At 43.1% G+C, this 23248-nt stretch overlaps 2 protein-coding genes across 5 annotated transcripts in view; one reads left to right on the top strand and one right to left on the bottom strand.

The window, feature by feature from the left end:
• The first annotated feature begins 56 nt into the window (after window positions 1-56).
• On the top strand, window positions 57-3516 carry gmnn (geminin DNA replication inhibitor). Its single transcript, XM_037092241.1, has 7 exons — window positions 57-144; window positions 534-603; window positions 1869-1970; window positions 2098-2248; window positions 2337-2419; window positions 2666-2776; window positions 2877-3516. Exons 2-7 carry the CDS (start codon window positions 547-549, stop codon window positions 3072-3074), a joined length of 702 nt encoding a protein of 233 aa, XP_036948136.1. The 5' UTR covers window positions 57-144; window positions 534-546; the 3' UTR covers window positions 3075-3516.
• Window positions 3517-4104: 588 nt separating this feature from the next.
• The window catches only part of ripor2 (RHO family interacting cell polarization regulator 2), a 64947-nt gene continuing 45803 nt past the window's right edge, over window positions 4105-23248 (bottom strand). For 2 of the 4 annotated variants that reach the window (XM_037092236.1, XM_037092239.1), the window contains exons 7-22: window positions 17201-17350; window positions 16746-16809; window positions 16441-16484; window positions 15846-15971; window positions 15433-15581; window positions 14059-14188; window positions 12335-13084; window positions 11698-11879; window positions 11376-11538; window positions 11146-11278; window positions 10736-10897; window positions 9485-9661; window positions 9177-9379; window positions 8977-9060; window positions 7744-7834; window positions 4105-7189 (exon numbers count right to left, since the gene is read on the bottom strand). In XM_037092236.1, coding sequence (XP_036948131.1) covers window positions 7089-7189; window positions 7744-7834; window positions 8977-9060; window positions 9177-9379; window positions 9485-9661; window positions 10736-10897; window positions 11146-11278; window positions 11376-11538; window positions 11698-11879; window positions 12335-13084; window positions 14059-14188; window positions 15433-15581; window positions 15846-15971; window positions 16441-16484; window positions 16746-16809; window positions 17201-17350 — 2709 coding nt within the window. In that variant the 3' untranslated portion in view covers window positions 4105-7088. The remainder of the gene's footprint in view (window positions 7190-7743; window positions 7835-8976; window positions 9061-9176; window positions 9380-9484; window positions 9662-10735; window positions 10898-11145; window positions 11279-11375; window positions 11539-11697; window positions 11880-12334; window positions 13085-14058; window positions 14189-15432; window positions 15582-15845; window positions 15972-16440; window positions 16485-16745; window positions 16810-17200; window positions 17351-23248) is intronic. The other 2 variants (XM_037092237.1, XM_037092238.1) reach the window with 2 other exon arrangements.

Genomic DNA, 23248 nt, shown 5'->3' with positions numbered 1-23248 from the left:
AAAAACAACAGCACGAGAGAGGATAAAAAACGCCTCATTGTGAGTGACGCCATTACCACGTGACCAAGTGGGCGTATTTAAGATCCTGGCGCGAGATCTTCAGTTAGGAAACTAGGCAGTGAACAACGAGGTGTGGCGGCTACGGTAAGTCGATTTAACGCGCGTCTTCTCTAATTCAGTCTTAATTTGGCTCTCTTCACGTCTGCTACCCATTAAAAAAATGCAGACGACCACGCTATCTGAGTTAGCTTTAGCCTCGGTCGCTTTAATAAGCTTATTTTTGGCGTTAGCATGCTCACTCGACCTTTTGTGCCGCAGCTTTTCCCACTTTTGTAGCGACCTTTTACCCTCTAACTTGTTTTTAATCAAGCGAACGACGTAGTATATTCATTATTACACGTTTCACAATCACAGTTAGGCCAGCTATATGTGGTTAAACGTTAAGCTTAATCTCTGCGAGTTATCGCAAACTTGCCGTCGCCTTCCGTTCCCGTCGGTGTGTGCTGACGCTGTATTCATTATTTCCCCATCAGGTCTCGAAAGAAAATGAGTTTCAGTGGAAAGATAAAGCGCGGCCAGCAGACGTCCAATGAGAATATAAAGGTGAGTCTTGAATTTGTATCGGATAATGGATTGCAACTAAAAAAAGGTTTTTAGGACTGTTTCAAGGAGCAGATAACACGGGATGTTATCGCGACATCTTGCCTTTCTTGGTGTGGTTGGTATCCTCACACAGGCCTCATTTTCTAATGCAATCAACTGATTAGCTATCACCGGTCTAGTGATCTATAGGAATGCAAATGTTTGAGAAGGGAGTAATCTCTCAATCACTACTCAAAATTAGATGGAGATATTGAGATATTTGTACATGTATACATCTAGTCGGTTCAAAATGAATGCAACAACATGAAAAGAGTAGAGACTAATCTGCCTTGATTTGTGTTCTCTGGCATGAGATGGGTTTTAGTTTGCGACCAAATGTTACTCGAAGTGGTGGTTAAAATGCTGTGGCCCTTTTGAAGGCTAAGGTTGCACAAAAATGAGAATTTGGTCAATATCTGTGCTGTAAAGTTGGGTGATTTGTCTGCAAAATATTTATGTAGCTTAGTGGAAGAATGATGTTGCAGAATTCTGAAGTAAAGATTTTTTTAGAAGTCGGTTTGGGATCCTAGGGGCTGACATCTATACTGGATGAATCGTCTAAAAAAAAAAAAATCAAGTTAACGTTGTTTTGCCATAAAGCTCCCCTTTGTTTTTTTAGTTAACTTATCTTTTTGTCATTTGGACTGAATCATTGCTATATGGCATAGTGTGCATGGTGGGTCTTGCATACCTCTACCCATTTGGAGACGCAGCTGTTAAAGTATAAGGTACAGTCATGAATGATTTTAGTAACGTCAGACATTGTCTTCTCCCACAACTTAAATCTTCAGAAGATCTTTTTTTTTTTTCTTTAATTTTGGTATGAAACACCCTGGCTGTGTTGAGCGTTGGCCAAACATTAACAAACCGAGCTTGTTGGCTGTTGTGTAATGAGACTTGAGGAGAAACTTTCCCACGGCAGTTTTAAAAGGCATGAAGCTCTGCCCCTGTTCCCACACCTGTGGGCCTGGCGCACATGGCAGCAGTGTTAAACCACTTCGATTGTGCCCTCTTCCATGGTGAGGGTAACCAAAGTAAAGCGTGCAAAATGATGCTAAGCCATGATGAATAGAGGCTTTGAAAATGAGAACTGGTCATGAAGTTTCTCATGTGACTCAGTTTTGTTTCTCAAGAGAGGGAGCATAGGATATAGCATGTTTACCGTTCCGATCTGAAATTTGGGTTTGCATCTTCTATATTGTAACACACAGGTTTTTGTCTTGCAGAGTTTTTTTGGGCAGTCTCAAAAGGCAATAGGACTCCCCAGACAAACCCTGCGGGTCCTCCAAGACTCTGCTGTCAACACAGATTTGGGAAGGTCAACTCAGGTAAGCAGTGATCTGTTCCTGGGAGTCATTTCTATTTGGTTGTCTGTCTGCATTTGGTCAAAACTTTGAAGATCTGTCCCATTTACAGAACAAGCATGAAGACTTAAGATTTCTCCTTTCGTTTTAGACGGGTAAAGTCGTTCCCAAACGGAAACAGTGGGGCGCTGAACAAACCAGAGGCCCAAAGAGGGTGAAGGTAGAAGTCAAATCAACACAAACAGAAGAAACCCAATGTTTAGATGGAATGTCCACTGAAGCTTATGAACTTATGGTCAAAGGTAGGGATTCATAATCAATGCTCCACATTCATTCTGGAATTGACCTTAAAAGTTTGTATTTAACTTGAGTTTAATTGTCCCTGCTTAGAAACCCCTCCTGCCTCGTACTGGAAAGAGGTAGCAGAGGAGCGTCGGAAGGCCTTGTACAATGTTCTACAGGAGAATGAGAAGGTGAGTTAATCACTAAGAGATGGCTAATGTTTAGTCTTCAGTTGAGCTGTTCCCACGCTCCCAGTGACTGAGTCAACCTGTTGGCTCCAGTCCAGCTGGCATTGAATTTGGATGAAACTCTACGCCTCAATTTGCCAAATGGGTTTATTTGTGTTTGCCCAATGTGGAATTGTTCTGCCTTTTGTATTTAAAGTCTTGTGTTGATGCTCAGTGGTTTTTGTTTTCTCCTTTTCTTCTCTCAACCAGTTACACAAAGACATTGAGGCCAAAGATGAACAGATAACAAAGCTTAGGTGTGAAAATGAAGAACTGCATGATCTGGCACAACATGTACAGTACATGGCTGACATGATCGAGGTAGTTACACTTGTGTTACGGGTCTGTGTGGCATTTTAACCAAGCTTGTCTATATTCAATAACCTGGTTTGTGTGTAAACCTGATGTGATTGTATTTTAGAGACTGACTGGTAAGAGCCCAGACAATCTGGAGGAGCTGAGAGAGATGGCACTCGATGTGGAAGATGAGGAGGATGAGCACAATGATGGTACAGTGGCAGATCAGAGTGGGGAAGACTTGGATTACAGTCAGAGTGATGCAGAGGAAGAAGAGGCGTCGGACCATGAACAAGCTGGGCCCTCAGAAGAACAAGACTGACACAGCCTGTGTATGGCCCAGGACTTTGACCTGCTTGTGCCAGTCAGCAGATTTTGGATGCAAAGTGCTTTGACAGCAGCATGTGACCAGCCATTTAACTGAATTGGCCTTCAAAGTTATCTACTGCATTTTTGTTTTTAGGCCCTGAACAGACACTAGGGATGGTTTTTATTCTTTTAGAATTCTTGTGGCTTTGAAAGGCACTGATGTTGGCCCAATTCCAATTAGTTGCTCCAGTTTCAGGCATGTTGGCTTACTGGGATGCTTGAATACAGTTGTCAAGTGTCCCAGAGTACTGGCACAATGACAAGTCTTAAATGTGTGGTGTGGTGTGGTATAAGCCTATTGTGACCAACAAGTGGTTTACACTGTAAAAATTGTACAATGTTATGGCAGTTGTGTACATAAAGCACATGTAAAATAAACACTTTTTTAAAAAATTCTTTGTGCCAATGACTGAAGCGCAACTATTCAGTGACTTGGGGGGGTGTTTGGTGGCTCATGTGTTGTCACCAACCAAAAGTGGCTTTATTTCACAACCTGGAGCTTGGACTCAATGGTGTTATCTAGAAAGAAACTAAAACAGCCCACATTTTTGCCATGGATCACATTTCTAGGATGCAGTTGGAAGTGAAAAGCTTTCTACATGGCTAATATCTGCAGAAACTCATCACTCCATACTATGCCTGTTTCAACCTCACCTTAGTCTAATGCTGAAATGTTTTAATCTGTCCATCTGAAAACTTTTCTTGAAGTTGAGGCTTGTCTTAATATCTGACTAAAGATTGTTACAGCACTTGGTATGATAAAGTGGTATTTTTAACACTACAGTTGCTGTAGTTTCAGATATCCCAATAACATAGAATATTTTCTACTCCCACTGCTATAGCCACTACACCTTCAATCCTTTTTGCATATCTGTAAAATCCAAAGGACCTTGCATTTATCATTTGAAAATCTGAGGGAGAAATCCAAAGAAAATATAAAAGACAATGGTCTCAACATATCTGAACAAAACACTCAAATGTTGTGGGTTTAATTATGCAAAAATAAACTTTATTGCAACTTTTGATGAGCAGAGGAAATACTGACAATGGAGAAGAGTAGTATGCAACTAAATGGATCCATACGGAAGCTTTTGACCACAGAGATGGATAAAAGATCAATTTCAGCAAACTGTACCACGTTATTCCTAAAACCACTCTCTAAATAATTAAAGATGTGCACAAATTGACAGCTTGTAGTTTGTGGTGATACAGAATCCAACAGCCAAAGAATCAACTTGACTTAACACTGGTCAACTGCAAGTTTGTAAAGAGAACAAAGCCCACTCCAAAAAAAAAACAAAAAAACAAGACGGAGTGAGTGGATGAATTAGATACTTTACCAAAATACTGTAATGCTATCATGGAAGAAATAAAAGTTACTTAAAATATAGACCATGTCTTGCAAAATGATGTATAGAAAAAAAAACAAAAAAAAAAACTTAACGCCATCTTTAGCTTTTAGTAACAACTTCACACATTTTTACAGATTATAATACAAAAGAAAAAAATACATTTCATAAAAATATTACCACTTGTTTTTAATCAATATGGCTTCTGGACTGTGCAGCTAGAACCAGATGACAGGATTCATATATTATGGGTTTGTCCTATTTTAAGTTGTGCTTCTAAAGATAAGTCCGAGTCTTCTGGCCAAAATGTAAATGTGTTGAAAATACATTCTCCTTAATGAACTATGAGCTCTTATTAAAAGACCGTTTTAAAATTAATTTCTCCTTTGGTTACGGTAAATCTAGGTAATAAAGTAACATTTTCTAATATATAACGTCCCCTTACATTTAGGGACCTTTTAGGGAAACAAATCTATAATTCTATTAGCAAATCTTAAATGTTCTCCAAAATAATAATTTATCTAATATAATTCATTCAAAATAAACTCCAATTAAAGTTAAGCATGAGATCATTTGCATGGTGCCTTTTTAAAACGATAAACAATATTTCAAACACTAGACCTGCTCCGAAATAGAACATAAATATACAATTCATTTACATAACAATGCCATCTGCACTATTACAGCATAACTCCAAAGAATATTAGATTTACAAGGAGTAAATAATAAATAAGATGTGTGAACGAACACAGGACTCAGTAGTACAGTTACATTGAGAAAAGTTGGAATTAGGCGCATACCTCAGGCCAGTTTTTCCCACCTTACAGTTAGGATGCAGGGAAATAAAACAGACCCAAGACATGCCGGACAGAACACTTCATTCTGCAGCTTCTTATGAAAAAGAAAAAAAAAAAAAGCTTAATTTCTAATCCTGCAATTAGCTCACATACTGTATGAATGTGCAGTTAGCCCACACTGAGGCTACGCCTTAACTTAGCCTAAAGGATCCTCCTCTCTGTACAGATATTACAAGATAAGTTCACTCAAAAATGAAAATTCAGTCATAAAAAAATATATCTGCCGTTTCATAACGGTGCAATATGTAAGAATTTTAGATGGGAACATATACAAAATGCACTAAAATCTTCAACAGAATTGAAAGAAATAATGTTTTTGCCGTTACAGCATTTATGTACTGTGTTCTAGCGATATCTACTTATGTTAGCATGCTAAGTAACTAGCCCTTTCCTGGTCGAAAGCTCCTGTGATAGCGTTTGTGGACTACAAGCACTAAGATTTTAAATCAACATGAGGGGGAGTAGATAATGACTGCATTTTCACTTTTGGGTGAACTTGCCCTTTAAGAAAGCGTACAATCACGATCCTAAGCCACATTTTATTGCCCTCGACTAGCTCCGTACCTGGTAGTAAAAATACATCTACAAAAGAGCGAAACGCGCCCACTCGATCACGTCAAGGCTCAACTGGTCGACGCTGACTTTTATTATCAAATGTATTCTCATGTCAGCGAGGTGCAAAAAAAAGAGTCGCGTGTGTACAGGAAAATTGCACTTCGTTCAACTGCGAGTGTGAGAAATCTCTAGTATAAACTGCAGAGTGAGTGAACCTTGTGCGCCCTGTGCCGACCATCTTCACCTCCACCCTCCAGTTCTTCCTCCACTGACAAGATAGCTGAGGTCAAAATCCGTCTGAGACTGTAAAAACCGCTGTCGAACCACCGCGCATCGTCCCCTCTGAAGCCACGCATTTCTGGTCCTCCCTGCCACAAAACACAAATCTTTCAACCAATACGAGAATCCCTGAAACTCAAAATGGAACGTACTAGAAAAAAACGGAACTTAAAAATATACTTTAAATACAAGCACATATATTACACCGGCTGTGTAAAATATGCCATATTTACAAGCCTTACAACAGTGCAAATCGTCCGAAAGCGTCAGAAAACAATTAATGCAACTAATGCAAAAAAAAAAAAAAAATCATCACCAACTAAAAACATGTGATAGTAAACAGTGATTATACAAAGATCATAGTGAGTATATTGCGTGACACTCTGTAACAATCAAGATGATGATTAATCATTGAGTTAGTGATACAAGTGGTGTGTGTGTGTGTGTGTGTGTGTGTGTGTGTGTGTGTGTGTGTGTGTGTGGATAGCTTGTTGACAGAGGTTATGTGAAGATGCATCGCTTCCACAGTCTTTGGAGCAGCTCTCGGCGGCAGTCAAATTCTCCAGTTAAACTCGATGTGAATGCCTGGCTCAGAAAGCAGGGAGAGGAAGGGTGTGTGTGTGTGTGTGTGTGTGTGTGAGAGAGAGTGTGCAGGAGGGGTGTAGGTTGTGTGTCTTTGTGGTTATAAGACGGTTTTGTTTGGTGTTAGTTCCTTTTTAGGAGGCAGTATCAGTAAAAACAGTGATCCGATGTGGCGGTGCGGAGATCCTAAAGTCTGTGCCCAGAAGCAGATCAATAAAAAGTGATCAGTCATTAACAGCCCTGTGAGGTGTGCAGTGCGGGGGGTTCGAGGCTAGGGGCGGTGCTGTCCTCGGCAGTCGGGCTGAGGAGTCATTTTGTGACGTCTTCCGCTGGCACGGCGACGGCTCAGAAGGCAGTGGTGACGGCGTTCCCTCTCCGCGTCCCCAGGCGGATCATTTCCCCCGGGACTGTGTCCAGCTGCTCGTACGCCAGCCGCCCCTCCTCACCTGCAACAAACGCAAGAGTTTTCTATAAGACACTGAGGGGAATGACTGTAATGTACTGTATCACACTCTCCTCACCACTTTTATGCACATCAAAATAATATTTTTAATACTTAACGGTATGGTGTGTCACAGTCATGAATAAATTCTGAAAACGTGATTTGTTTAAAGGAGACATATTATGCTCATTGTCAGGTTCACAATATTATTTCGGGTAACTACTAGAATAGTGGTCTGAGCCAGCACTGCTAACAACAGCAGAGCAGCTGTGCTAAATCGATCCTTACACGGCAAACTAGCCTTGAGGCATATGTTATGCAAAGTGCGTGACATGGTGACACAGTGTGATGTCACAAGGTTACAGAATGAAAAAAGAGGGGGCATTACTGGTGAGGTGTTTCAGGAGCAGTGTTTTCTGTGGGAGAGAGGAGCTTCTGTTGAAGCAGACTTATAGAAACACTGAAGGAAAGGAAAAAAACAGAAAAAAAAAAGGCAAAATAGGTTTCCTTTTGGAACCACGCTGAGCGACATTGGATTTCCATGAATCCGTTACTCACCGAATGTGAGAAGGGTTTCTATGGCGACGTGGCGAAGCTCTTCATCAGCTGAATCACACAGTGCTATGACCGCCCTGATGCTCTCCACCGCCTGCAGACACAAAAGAGCTCCGTTTAGGATGATTTTTTACACAACTCCTAATAATTGCACCTAAAATAAACAGATTATTTTTGTACCTGACAAGTACAAAGACGACTGCATCATGAAAGCAGGACTATTTTTAGACAAAGACTTAAAAGCAGAGAAAGCAAAAAAATGTATTAAATCACTTGTGCCACAGCTGGTGTTCAGCACTTCCTGTTGTGACTGGCAGCACAAGCAATTTAACACAGTGAGAGAAAATATTTTATCTCAAGTACGTGTCAGTAGAATATCTACTGTGTGTGCCTCATGTAGTGCCCAGTGAGAGAACAAGGCTTTGTTGCATTCATTCGTCCGATCCATACTTTCTCTGTTGCAACTGTGTGCTTGGCAGGATCTAGGCACAAGCCACTGTGGGGACCAGACAGAGGGCAAGAGAACACCTACTACCTACTTCAAATAATGCTTAACATATATATTTTTTTTAAATATATAAAAAAAAAAAAAAAACATAAAAATCTAAAAGAATCTTTGATCTAAACCTTCATTTTAAAACATACTCAACATTAGCTATACCTTTCCTATAAATACTTGAGTAACCAATTGTGTATCTATATCGAGATATAAACAGATAAGATTAAATATATGCCTGACTAAATACATAAGCATAATATTAATAATCATGTGGCGGTTCAGTCATTTTGGCTGTTTACAAAACATCAAAACGTGCCTGGAGGGGGCCCCCAGAAATACTGTCTGCGCGGTGTAATCTTTCCGTTTAATTCAGCCATGCTGTGGTTTATATGAAGATGTCTCATTAACAAAGTAAAGTGTTTATCTTAGTCCTGGCAACTGGATGTGGATTTATTGCTGGTGTTGGGTCCCGACTACAGACCTGTGTGCAACTACTCAACGAGAAATATTCCCCCAGCGAGCGAAAACACAGGGAATTTATTGCTGAAAAGATTAAGGACGGCTACAGCTTCACGTCAGTTTTTCAAAATTTTAAATGCATTTCTGTGGATTTTCTCTTCATGCTCTGTAAAATGGGGGAGTGATGACCGACAGCTCTTTTAATGTACATGTGGCATGTTTTAACTCGTGACAGACACTGAAAAATCTGAATCTGCAACAGTACGGAGGCCACTGACCTGCAGACAGCTGAGAGCTGAGCATGCCGCCCTCTGGCTCTGACCTCCAGCCTCTGACAGCGCCTGGGTGTAGCACTCCACCGCCTGTAGACACACAGAAACATTCAAACATGACTCGAGGCATCTGTCAAGACTATTTAAAGTCTCTACACACTCACATACACACACAAGTCTCTTAAACACTCCTCAGTGCTACTCACTCTGGTCCTGAAGTGGCTGCGCGACGCTCCAGACGAGAGGTATTCGGCTGCTGCCTTGTTGACCTGAGGGTCCTCTGCAGTGAGCAGGGAGGCCAGGGCCCTCAAGGTGCTGTTTCTAGGCCACAGGGAGGACACAGACACACTGTCCATCTCTGCGAGACACTGAGAGTAATCCCCACTGCACAGAGCCTCCGCAAACACATCTGAGAACGACACAAACACACATGCATGTCAAAGATTTAAACGTAAAATAATCCGCGGAGCATCAAGTGTTTTGGTGAATGTCTGCACAAAATCAATCTTCTCACCTTCTCTGGCCAGATGCAGCAGGTGTGTCTCCATGTCCTGGACTTCGTGTTGTAAGATGTAGCTGTGGAACTGAAACACAGTGAGGACGTCCTGTGAGAGCGCAGCCGCCACCAGATCGCTCCTGTCCACCATCTCGCCCACTACGACACCGATCACTGGACAGAAGGGAAGAAAATCTGTAGTCAGAGGAGGTAGTGTCAGGCCAAATCGAAGATCTGAATATATAACACAACAATACTTTCAAACAACCAGTGCTGGAGGTTGTATTCTGATCCTTTACCTAAACAGAAGTAGCAACACCGCGCTGTGAAAACACTCAAATACAAGTAACACTCCTGCATTCATTCAACTATTGAATGTTCCTGACAGTGATTTATTATAAAATCTGACGCTTTAGGATTTATATTACTCCTCCATTCATGTGTATATTGCACTTTACTGATAATAATTCTGTTTGAATTTATCTGTGTATGTATTCACTTGTTTATTTACTTTCTGATGATTTTTTAAAATTCTTTAATTATCCTATACATTTTTTAATGTATTTGTATTTTTATGTATTATTTCCCTTTGCAAAATAATAATTAGAAAAAAATGCATAAATAAATGAGTAAATCAATCAATATATTCAAAAATTAATAAATAGATAACACTTTTTTTATGAAAATGGGAGTGTAATTAAATAGGTGAATTTAGTTAAAGGTTAATAAACTCAGAGACAAATAAAAAAAATGACCTTCATTTATTATTTCGTGCATTTACTGACATATTTGCTTTTTGACTAAGCCATTTATTTATCTATTTTAGATTTGGGCAGTTTCAGTCCTCCATAGTATGAGATGTAGTACAGTAGAAGTATAAAGCTACATACAAAGTAAACATCCAAGTACAGTACAAGTATGTCAATTTTGAACCTGAGTACAGTACTTCATTAAATGTACTTAGTTGCAGCCCACTGACATAAACAATGATAGTAACTCCACAGTCTGTTCCATTTATTCTCTTTAACATCAAGTGTTCTGTTTTTAAACTTTTTTCAACCGCATTATATTCTAGGCACCTGCAATGGTCTCGTCCTCCCTCAGGGGACTAATCAAATAAAACAAAACAAAACAAAAAAACCCAAAAAACCTGATTTACAAACCAAGTGAGTGACTCAGATGAAACGCTTATAAACACATGGAAACAAGATGTAACGTTAAGCGCGCCCTCGGGCTTATTTGGGAGATAGAACACAGCGATGGTCCAACCTGAGTCGGCGCTGTGTGGGTGTCCCTCCTGCAGCACCGCGGTGTAGCGCTGGTTCATGTGTTTGAACACTCGGTCCAGTGTGGTGTGGAAGAGTCCCGCGGAGCCGCTGCACTCCGACCACAGCGTCATCAGCTGCGGGCGCTCAGCGAGGCCAGGGAGCACTGAAAAACACACACACACACACACACACACACACACTTAGAGCCTACAATGCCCCAAAACCACAGAGTCCTTGGGGCCATGGTGGGTGTTTTCTATACAACACTAAAAATACTAACCATCAGACTTCTCATTATCTACTGTATCTGCCACGTTCTTGCGTCAGTGACACCAGTAATGATGCCACTGGTGTAATCAGACAAGTTTCCCTAACATTTTTTTTGTTATGTTGAATATTGTAGGTTTCTACCATCGGCAGCAGATGTGATGGCTCCCAGTCTGTCCACACTGATCTCTGCTAGATCCTCCAACAGCTCCGTCTGCCTGGACAGTTTGAGGAGAACGCTGCGACGCTGCCACACACCACCACAGCCGGTCAACAGCTGACGCGACAGGAGGAAACAAGCAGAGTTCGACATGAAAAAATGACTTGGTGTCAACCATATCTATCAATCTGTCGTCATGATGCCATGCAATTACCTGTATGAGGTGATTACAGTACTGCAGGTGGATGACGATCGCCACATCCAAATTCTCGTTTCCGGTGGTGAGAGGCAGGGGGCTTCCTGCCACGCTGTTGCCCACCCCGGTGTCCTCCGTCAGGGCTTCGCTCAGGTGTCCTCTGGCTTCTGGATGCTGGCTGCTGAGAGAGGGTAATACCCAGAGTCACCACCGTGGGGCAGGAGAATCAAGCAAAACAGTAATCATCACCTGCACTTAGAGCGCTTAGAGGTGATACCTCGACACCTGCATCTGATGTTAGATTTCAGCAAACGCTCACTTCTGAACAGCATTCACTCACCCGATCCTCTCTCCGTCCGTGTCAAAAATCGGAGACCTCTGTGGGATGCTGAGGACGGGGTTGTCGTCTCCAGTGTCCTCGTCGTCGAAGTCAGAGGTGTTGAGGAAGTCGAAGCTCTCCAGGGCGCTCTCCACTGTCAGGCTGAGGCTGGAGGACCGGCTCCTGTGACCCGGGAGTCGACACTGAGAAGAGGGAGGACACGGGGGGTAAACGACCCTGCGGTTCTGTTGCTTCATCTTTTAACAGATTAGTCAAACTCACAGTCAGTATTGCTGTGGCTCAATGATAAGCACTCATTTTTGGTCAAGTAAGCAAATAAATAAATACAGTACTTGATTTACTTTATTGAGGTAAAAGAATAAATGACTTTTCTATCCTTATTAGTGAGAAGATTATAATGACCTTACTGTGTATTTTAAGACCTAACACTGCATCAGATGCACTTACATAGGGCGTCCTCTTAAAAATAAAAGTACAAGGTCTGTTGATGTCCATTACAAGATGATGCGTTTCTTTTTCAGAACACTAACCAACCAAATTTCAGACTTTATCTTTGTTTGATTGATGACCATTTGGTTGAAAGTAAGATTCCACATTTCAGCTCTTGTATACATATGAATAAAAAGCGTTCAGGCACCTTGAGCAGGTCCTCCAGACGCATCGCTTCCTGTTCCAGGTCCTGCAGCTCTCGGCAGCGGTGAGTGAGAGACTCCAGCCTCATCAGCAGGCTGTGGATGGCCTCCTCCAGGCTGCTCTCCAGGAAAGCCCTGCTCCCCTCCCCTGCCCAGCTCAGGCTTCCTCCTCCCTCCATGGAGCTCCCACTCGGCGGCTCCATTTCCGAAGAGGTCAGCCTCTTCACGAGCTGCCTGGTCAGGCTGCCCGCCTCCTCCGTGTCCAGTTCCACAGGCTTCAGTTCGTCTGTGTGGTCCAAGAAGACGTCCTCCGGAGCCACGGTAGACAGGTGTCCGTCAGAGCAGAGGGACGGCGCGGCTGAGCCACAGTGGGAGCCAGAATTTCTCTGGGACTCTGTGCGCTCCCACTCAGAGTCCTCCGCCACCTCGGCTTCATCGCTGGCGAGGCTGGCGCTGGTGGCCCTACTTCCTCTGCTACCCGTCTCCCCTTCGTCGTCGTACACCTCTTCCTCTTCCTCAACTGAATGCTCCTCCGGGATGGAGTCCTCCCTTGTTGGGAGGATCTGTATCGACGACGGATCTGTTTCTGGAGGGGTGACTGTGATCTCGGGGTTGGACTGGCCCGGGGAGTGGGAGCTCGGGGCGGGGCTGGGGCTCGGCGTGGAGCCAGAGGTGTCGGAGAAGGTGAAGGAGAGCCTCTTGCACTCGGCCACACCACAGCCACCGTTCTCGAAGACGTCGTCCGGCAAAGTCGACTGGAGGGAGAGACGGGGGGAGTGAATGTTTGCAGAAAATATGTGAAATTAAAACTGATGTATAGCCGGACAACACACACACACACAAAAGAACAAGAGAAGACTCTCTCAAGAGGAAAAAGAGACTTAAACATCCACTCTAACTCAGTTCTCCTGTCTTAAATCTTATGACCAGATCTGTCATGCAAATTAACATGCAAACACATGGCATTACGCAGCCCACAGAAAGGGACTGGACAAGTGAGTCCAGACCGGCAGAGGAGTCCATTCCCATCATGTCAGTGAGGTAAGGGGTCACACAGAAGTCAGGTTAGGAGGGTGGAGGGGCCACAACACACTCACATAGACCTCCAGACTGGATTTGGGCCTTGGCCGCAGTGAGGCCAGGTCACCAAATGAGCGACTGCGCCTTAGCTTCTCTAGCAGGGTGTCTCGGAGCATGTGCAGGAAGGAGAGGCGCTGGCGCTCCACGGGATAGGGCCGCCACTTCTTTACACAACGCACACGGGCAAATAGGGACAAGGTGTCGGGTGTTTCGAGTGAGGGTGGGGGTGAGTGAGATACAGGAGGGATGGATAAATGTGTAAAGTGGGACAGAGTGTGGGTGAGGGGGGGGGTTTGATGCGGAAATGCAAAGGGGAAGAGGATAGCGGGGGAAATGGGTGAGGGTTAGTTTAGGGGTAGCAGCATCGTCGCTAACATAAGCATGATGCATCAACAGAAAAAAAAAAAAAAGTGTCATGATAAAATACAGCCGGGTGCAGACTCAGGTTAGTGGTGCAGGGGTTACGGAGGTACACAAGATCTCTTTCACCTCGGTTCACCAAATTATAAGTCTAAAAAAAAAACAAAAAACCCACAAGATGTTCTTGATCTAGCCTAGAAGATGATTTACATGACGTTCTACAACTACAAAATCTACAGTCTCCCAACCCACTAATGCGGCTGAAGCAGGCAGTCTGCGTTGGACTCACAAAGAAGGAGGTGTCCTGGAAGGTGGGCGTCTCCGGCGTGCCCTGGCTGTAGACCGACACTCGTCTCTGGAGCGCCGTGGCTTTGCTCACGTTGCCCGACGACAGGGTCAGGTCCTCGACATCGAAGGGGCTGGATGAGGGAAAGAAAAACGAGGCACCTGTTGTCTTTGTTCTGTGTGATCCGTCCATTATTACCCACACGGACTGTGTAAGTCAATTCATTCAGGAGGAGGAGGAGGATTATTCACTCAACTTCTGAACTGTAATGACCATGTTTGTCCACCAGATGGCAGAAAACTAAAAGTAATGTTGATTGAATTTAAAGCTACGGCACTCATATTGTTGGTGCTCGATGGTAACCTCACATACAGCTGGTGATTGAGAAAGGATCCCAATAGAAGCAGAAAGTCTCTGTTGTTGAAAGGCTCTGCAGATGTATGTGAGTGAGATGCTGCTTATTAACATTTATGCATTTCTTTAAACCAACATTATACTCCTCCTTAATGAGTTGGAATCTGGACTTGGACTTAGTAACAAGCCCATCATGTGAACGCATGTTGTGTGTATCTTGTTATCTATACTGTACTTTTATATTTAGAGACGTGAAATTGATTTGCTATCACCTGAGACAAAGACAGGGAGGCGAGGTGTTTTAAAGTTGTTTTTCCAATGCTGTGACGAAACAAGCTATCAAATTATCTCTCCTTATAGAGACCCCCCCCCAGCAGTTTAATGGTTATCGTGCACACGTGTAAGGTCCAGGTCAAGTTAAAGGACCAGTGAGTAGAATATAGCGGCCTTTAGTGGTGAGGTTGCACACTGAATTCTGCCATAAATGCTACACACTGAACCTTTAATTCAGATAATTTGGTCAATTCATCGAACATATTTACCTGTTTAACAACTCCTAACAACTCTTAACTATCAATTAAATATTTATTATTATTATCATTATCATTATCATTATCATTATTATTATTATTATTATTATTATTGTGTTTTCAGAGGTATTACTTCACGTTTGCCTCCTTACAGCTTCTGATTGGTTAGTTCAGTCACATGTGTGCCAGAACGAGGAAGTGATGTTGATGTGAGGCTGGTGGAGCTAAATAACAAGGTTTTCTGTCTCTGTCGTGCTGCTTTCTTTGTTAGCAGATCTCTCAGTTACTGTTTTCTTCCTTTTCATTTGTTGGTAAGTGACTCAGTGTTGTTGCGAATGCAAGTCGCCCCTCAGTGATCTCACAGATATAAATAAAAGGTTGAACGATTGAATAAATCCCCGGTTTGGCTCCATCCCACATCATTACTCCTCCCTCTCCTCGCGTGACAACACGACAACCTGAAAAACAAAGTGATGTGCGAGAGTGGACTTACTACCACGTGACCTCCAGGTTGAGTTTGATGGTCCCCAGGTCGTTGACGTCCACAGCCACCACCTGAGGCATGGCGGTGAACAGCTCTTTGGTCTCACAGATTACGCTGCCCACCAGCATGTGAGTGGCCAGACCCTTCAGCTCCGTCACCTGATTGAAGACAACATTTATTTACTTCTCAGGTCAAGAAAATCCTAGTTAAGGTACGACAGGTTCTTCTGACATGAGGACGCAAGATTGAACATGGCCTGCCCCAGTGATCAGAAGCGTGTCCTGGATGTTACACGTGAAAAACAAACTTAGCGCACATAAACTGTCCGTCTGATTTTTACATGATTTTTTTTCTTCACCCTGTTTGGTGTTCACTCAGTGAGGTACGACTGGGAAATGAAGTTATCTGGACGTCTACAGTACCTTGATGTTGATGAGATCAGTGATGAGAGGCATGAAGACCATCTCGTCCCCGTCCCAACTCTGTCTGGAGTTCACTTCAATCCTTCCCTTCAACTTCCACCGCTGGCGACCGTACCGCATGAAGATCTGAAGGACGGAACGGGAAGAAGAATAAAGAATTCAGCTGGAGGCCACAGAAAGTAAACAACTTTGATAAACTTTGTAGCAAAATACTTTAGTTATGGACAGAGAGCAAGATGGATCCACTTTTTACACTCACAAACTCTGACTTGTAGCTTTCTTACTTGAACTGAAAGTGTAAATTGTCCTCTCCTTACTCTCAACTAAAACGGTTTTGCAAGATTTCACACGTGTAATTCAATATGAAAGTCAAAAGACAAAAAATAAAAACATGTGGGCAAAAAGAAAATGAATCACAAAATAATTTTTTCACCATTTCGAGGCAGCTCTGATTAAGCTTTAATAATAGCAATATTTTTCACGGAATAACTGTATTTAATATCTGAGGCCAGTTTGCCCACAGATCCTCCTCGAGGTAATGTCAAAGCTGTCGGTTGAAAATAAATGTCAACATTAAAATACAGAAGAAACTCGCCTCATACTGGTCTCCAGGACAGAGCCGAGCGAATCCTGCCAAGCCTGTTGGAGAGAGGAAATTGATTTTAAAAACAAAACAAAACAAAAAAACACTTGGACAGGATACGATGTAAGAAAGCCAACAAAACTGTTTTTGTTTATAGGTGCCTTGAGCGATTAACTTAGTGAATACAGTAAAAAGATTAGCCGTTTTCATAACCAAAGCATCCTTTTAAAAAACATGAGTGAATCATGGCCCATTACTTCAGAAGTGAATGTGTGCAGATGCGAGTGTGTCACTTGGACACACTTTTCTCATCTGACCTTTCATTTTGATATGAAACTCTCCGAGCAGGTTCTCCAGCTCGCTCTCGAACGTGCTCATGTTCTGCAAAAGTGGGAGGGGGGGGATAAGAACGATCAGGTGAGAGGCCTTTTGTGGCACAAGACGAGAACAACAATAGTAATCAAGTTAACTCTGGAGACTTTGGCAAAGCCCGTCAACACTCAGACCAGCCGTCTGCCTCCTCTTCAGCTAAGCTCCCGGGAACAGGTGACGACGGGTGTGTGTGTTGAGAGGATTTTAAGCTTGTTGTGTAAGTGTTTGTTATTGTTTACAGATGACAGGATGAAAGCAGTAATCAGTATGTGTGTGTGTGTGACCTGATGTTTAATTCATACATTTATATGTCATGCCAAAACACATGTAACATCAAGCCTCATTTATTCTACTCGCATCTCGCTGTACTTGAAAATGACTTTGCGGGAGCGTTCAATACCTCGGTGTATTCTTTGTAGCGGCGGTTGACCTCCGCGATGCTCTCCTTGGTGCCTTTCGTGGAGGGAGAGGAGGAGAAGGCCTGCTTCATCCGACTGGCACCCTCCCTCAGGCGGCTCTGGATGCAGAAGGCCTCGTACAGCTCGTCCACCTGTCGGCAAACACAAATGCAGACGGCCCCTCCATATTTAATAAATGTTACGCGAGGACAAGTGTGTGCTCACACACACACACACACACACACACTCACAAGACAGAGGGAGAAACTTTTGCACCAATGAAACCCTGCGCACATTACATAAAAACATCCTTGGGCATGAAGCAAAAACTCCTTAAAAAAAAAAAAAAAACTACAAAAAAAAACTTCCAACTGCCATCTAAATTATTCTGGATGTGTTCACATCTCACTGGGATTCATTCATGGATGCCCGACACAGCTTTAGGCTTATGCAGTATTCAGTAACTTTTATCAACGGGTCTTCATCAAGGAGCAAAAAGCAGGCTGAGTTTATGTGAGAGTAAAACGCTGATGAAACTTATAAAAAAAGATGGACTAAATGTCAGGTTAAAAAGGCGCAGATGCAGCTGGTGTGTGTCAGGGTAACCGAAGCCTCCAGTGGAAACGACCCCAGCGGGACACTCCCATAGCGGGGGAGCAACAGACAGCGTTTTTTTTTCAGGGCTCATCTGGAGATGTCTGCCCGGCTTCAGTATGCGGCACCAGCCTGACGTAACCCAAACCCTCGGGGAACCGGAGTCCATCAGCATCCGGCTGCTTCGACTGGATCGAAACATCAGCAGAGGATGATGTAATGCAACCAGAACAGCAACAGTTGAGAAATACTTTTTTTTTTTCTTTTTGAACTCTGCAAAAGTAAGAGTTCAAACGTGCACTTTTTGTTGAGTCACTAAACAGTAACCTCTCCATGGTCAGACTCTCTGTGTCCTGTCTGTCTAATTCTCTGGCTTCCTGAGTTCACATGTGATCAGAATGGCAGCCGGGCAAAAAAAAAACAACAAAAAAACAAAAACACCTCCGATGAGCCTCATCAAAGGGAAATACTGCAGCCTGGCTGATGAGAGCGCTGAAATATTGATGCCTCGTGCTCTTTATGGCTCTCATTAGGGAGAAGTGGGAGAAAATGGGCCATTCGGGCTCCTGCAGTCCTAACAGCTTCTCTGAGTGTATGTTTGTGAGTCCTTGAATCTGAGCCGAACACTGTCGGCAGTGTGCGTGGAACATGCATGGTGGGGCGGGTCTGTGTTGGCTTGAACGTAAGAAAGTGAAAGTGGTTTGCTTCGGTGGGATGGGTAACCACCCAGACATATCTTGGCACAAAAGCAGCCACCTCAATCCTCACCAACCACCCGGCCCCCTCAGCACCCCCTCACCCACCCACCCCACCCCCGACTGGGACCCAGCCCCGTCTGTCTGTCTGTGGTATGTGGTGTATGTGGCGGGGCGCAGCAGCTGAGCTGAGCCAGCTATAAAACAACCTCCAACCACGACTGTTACTCTGAGCGTCCTGATTGGTGCGGAGGCGGCTCGGAGCCACCAATCGACTGTTTGTTTACAGCGAAGCATGAGCAGAGACACTGTTTGAATCAAGAAATACTACAATGTTGTGCTCACATAAATGAGTAGACAACAACAGTGAGTTATTCATCTAGAGAAAACTGCCTGCCTCTCTAATAAAAAAAAAAACGGGGCCTCCACAAACCGGGCCTAATGAATAGCCGTCATTCGTCTCAGGCAATCGGTAATCATATCATTATCAGCTAATTAAGCTATTCCCCCCCCCCCAATTACAATGGCCTCTTGCTGCCTTCAAGGAAACGTCCTTTTTATTTTGAAGGTCAGCCAAGCTCCACTCCAGAGGATGGCCATCAGCATATTGCCGCGCCTCGGGCACATCTCAGCCCAGAAAAAAAAAAAAAAGAAGAAGAAAAGGCAAAACACAAACAAAAGAAAATACGGGACCCTCGACACAAGCAGATGGGACAAAAATGTGTGATAAAGAAACATACAGACATGAAAGGAAAGAAAGAGTCTGGGCAACAGAAAGAGACCTGGATGCACACATCAACTCAAAGGCTTTAGATACTTCCTTTTTTGTTTTTGGAATGAAGAATCAATTAGAATCCAATATTTTGATCGTCACTGAACAACAACAAAGTGCAAGGATATTACTCAACACTTTATAAAGAAAAACAATCATCTATTTCAAGTGAAAAGGTGTAGTTCTTTTCACTTTTTCAGAGGTGAAAATCTATGTGCGAGAATATCTCTTTTCCACCAACACAACTCCAACAACACCAAATAAGGATAGAAAAAAATAGCATTATGAGCAATGTCTGACATTAGTAAATAGAGATACAACAACAACAACAAAAAATCATTGGTTTCAGTTTTAAATAGTCAATTTGTATTGTTTCTGTTGCTTTCTATGACAAATAAGAATGTACTATTTTGGGGGCTTGCACTCAAACAAGCAGTGTTGGGCCATTTTTACCTCCATTCCTACCCATGTTTTCTCCCGTGGCCATTTGTTGGTTGGTTTGTCAGCACGATTTCACAAAAAACGCTGAACAGATTTCCTCCCAAAATTGGAGGGCGGACGGGTCTCGGCCCAGGACAGACCCATTAACTTTTCCTCCCTCTCTTTCTTGAACACTGCGAGAGTTCCGGGTGGTTTAAAGATGAAGAGTGATACGGGGCTACTGAGTTTGAATCGGATTAGACTTGACTGAGTTAAAGGGGACCGCTGTGCCTTGGCATTCTATTGAGTGCTTTTCTAGACTTTTACAATTTATTCTTTTTGTTTTCAAGACCGAATGGCTGGTTCCTGGCTGGCTTGATAACGTTTTTTAGTGACTTTCCACAGCAAGATATCAATAGCCTTATCTTAAATGATTAACCAAACAAGAACATAATGACTACAACTACAAAAGTTTTTAAGTTGAACTTATAATCATGAAGTAAATGTTGATTGCACAGTGTAACGGCTACAGAATTAAGACACCATCTGCCCTCAGAAACGTCACTTTCACTGCGCTTTTATGTCTGCCTCCGGGCACGACATCTCTCGGGAATACGAAGCCTGGGTGGCGATCAAGTCATCATGGCACTGTCTTTATCTACTTTCACATCTCCATTACAGGCGGAATCAACGAGTCAACCCATGCTCTGTCCTGTGTTGTCAGTAGTAGCTACGTTGTGGAAAAACTGAAACGATACAGTTGATCTTTATGACAATACCACCCCAGGGAGACGCTAGCTATCATTTTCTACATGAATTACAAATTACGAAGTTTGACAGCAGCGTGCTCATTTAGGAGCTATTCCACCGCCCCATGAAAACCACCTGAACCCTTTTAATTAACTCGTGCCAGATGTGACGAGATGCTGAATGTAAATGTATTCTGAAGTCGGTCCTCTATTGGACACGCGGTCCCTGTATTAATTACAGCTAAGCAGGAGGACAAAACCGTCTTGGCTCGGAGACCCAGCGTGGGATTATGGAAAATTCTTCATTGGGGGAATCAATTATGCCCAGAGTGAAGATAATATTGTGCTGAAATATCCGTTTTAGTGCTGATTATTTAGTAATCTTAAATCCAGCGCAAGCTTAGCCTTGTGAAAACACTAAATAACAATACTTGTTTGGTAAAAGTGGTGGTTTGAGTTTAACTATTACTGGGAGTTTCAAAAGGATTGCCTGTGTATCTACCGCACATCTGACTTTAAACTGTGGTGGTTTTAAATAAGAGCCGAGAATCTTAAGGATATTGGAAGGAATCCTCTTAAGATATGGACTTTATCATGGATTGTAGCATAATGCTGTGCGCGCACAAGCGCACACACACACACACACACACACACACACACACACACACACACACACACACACACACACACACACACACACACACACACACACACACACACACACACACACACACACACACACACACTTTCTGCCAGGGGGCGAGTGATTATAAGCAGATTAAAACAGGCGGGCCACATCAAACGGCATCAAACACACACGAGCCCCTCTCTGTGGAGCTGTGGGCGTATGCATGTGTGTGTGTGTGTCTGTGTCTGTGTGTTTGTGTTGGTGGAGAGATTAGCATTCAGGGGAAGAAAGGAGACCATAAAGGCCCTATATTAAAAAATAATCGCATGCTGACTATTCACACTCATTTTGTATTGAATCTGGCACATGATTAACACACAAATGCGCTTTCTGTCTCTCTCGTGGGGGAAGAGGAAGCGCCTGGCAGCCGCTCCACTCACCTTCAATCTTTGTCACTCATCTCTTTAATGATGCCCTGCTGAAACTATGGCCAACACACACACACACACACACATCATAGACCCTATCCCATACAGGACATCATAGGGGTTGTATTGTGCCACCTGCTTCCTCCATGTGTGCCAATTACTGCTGGGACATCTGCAGGCAGCCAGCAGCACCAATAGGAACAAAAGAGCAGGCTGATGTGAGTCAGAGGCGTGCTCACACACACAACCTGCTGATGGATGATTGTTAAGTCATCCTTCACGGCAGCTGTCCTGCACAAAGAGACACGCCTGCACCCGAACACTAACACTGACAAACGTGTACACACTTATTGTAGCTCACAGCTGCTGAATAGAGGTGAGGACAAGACGTATTGTCCGGCTCATGTGCTGCTGTGGCTGTTTATTTATACGTATTTTTCTGTTAAACCTTCGTTTTGCCAGGAGATTCAGAGCCTCTTTTACGAGGAAGACCCGACCAGGACAAGAGCATAAAAAAGTTTCACAAAAAAACAAAACATAGTTAACAAATAGTTTCCGTCATCTAACATTCAATCTATCAATCTATCATTCATACTCCAGAGCTCACAGAGGAGGGACCCTTACTGACAAGGACATCAAGGTGGTGCCCAATAATAACCCCATTATATTTTTTCAGCTGACTTGGCAAAAAATGTTAAAATGATAAGTTATATAAAAGGCCCTGAAACTTAAAATATAAACACAGTTTACATTGAGAAATAGTTAAATAAAATATTCAAAAAATAAACCTATTCAAAAAAAAAAAGTATTAATTCAGTATTCAGTTCCATTTCCTGCACACTGCTCTTCTGAATCAGCCTTTTTAAAAATCTCCATATAAAGTCTGTTTTGATGGTACCAATCGAGAAATACTTAGGCAATGCTACTGGCTCCTCCTTCATGCACTTCCTGTTTTTCCCTCAGCGCTAACAGCCTCAAAACATCATCACCTTACCAATACTGGATCTTTGAGGCCGGTGCTGATTTTATTATCTGGGGAACCCGAAACCATATATTGGATACAATATGACATAAAACAAACAATCTTGGTAAAGATCTCTTAGATTTGTTTTTGGTTTGATTACCAAGCAGGACACATGACGGTCAAACAATCAACAGCTCCTAAATGACCTCAAATGTAGTTTCCGTGCTGACATTTCTTGTTACTTATTCGCGGACACACACACACACACACACACACACACACACACACACACACACACACACACACACACACACACACACACACACACACACACACACACACACACACACACACACACTTGACACAGCACATTAACCACGATGCACCTGGACTTCTGAACTGATGCACATACAGCACATTTATCTGAAAGTGACTAATAATCAACCTACTGTAATAAGTACCACCGCACCAGAGCTGCTCTTTATGTAAGGATGACACCAGCTCTTTGTGTGCGTGTGTGTGTGTGTGTGAGATTTAATTTCCTGACCTAAATGCTTTTGTGGTCGGCCGATTCTCTTAGCTGGACACCCCACAATTGATCTCACTCAATAGCTATCTGCTGATGCTGAGGTTTGGAGTGTGTGTGTGTGTGTTTGTGTGTGTGTGTGTGTGTGTGTGTGTGTGCAAAGCCGATAGCTGTGACAGGGCAGGCATGGGACACAATTGAAGGCTGCTAGTTAATTTGGCATTGGCATTAGTTTGTTTGCCTTCAGCAGACTTTTATTGTGAGCCGAGTGGCT

Source organism: Acanthopagrus latus, chromosome 3 (genome assembly GCF_904848185.1).
Source record: "Acanthopagrus latus isolate v.2019 chromosome 3, fAcaLat1.1, whole genome shotgun sequence".
Lineage (NCBI taxonomy): Eukaryota > Metazoa > Chordata > Actinopteri > Spariformes > Sparidae > Acanthopagrus > Acanthopagrus latus.
The sequence above is the reverse complement of the archived record's forward strand: the minus strand, read 5'-3'. Positions and strand labels throughout refer to the sequence as shown.

Bases quoted from the DNA above. Each gene is read 5' to 3' on its own strand.
- gmnn (XM_037092241.1), top strand. From the start codon at position 547: ATGAGTTTCAGTGGAAAGATAAAGCGCGGCCAGCAGACGTCCAATGAG. The intron at 604-1,868 runs GTGAGTCTTGAA...TTTGTCTTGCAG, and splicing joins CGTCCAATGAGAATATAAAG to AGTTTTTTTGGGCAGTCTCA. The intron at 1,971-2,097 runs GTAAGCAGTGAT...CTTTCGTTTTAG, and splicing joins ATTTGGGAAGGTCAACTCAG to ACGGGTAAAGTCGTTCCCAA.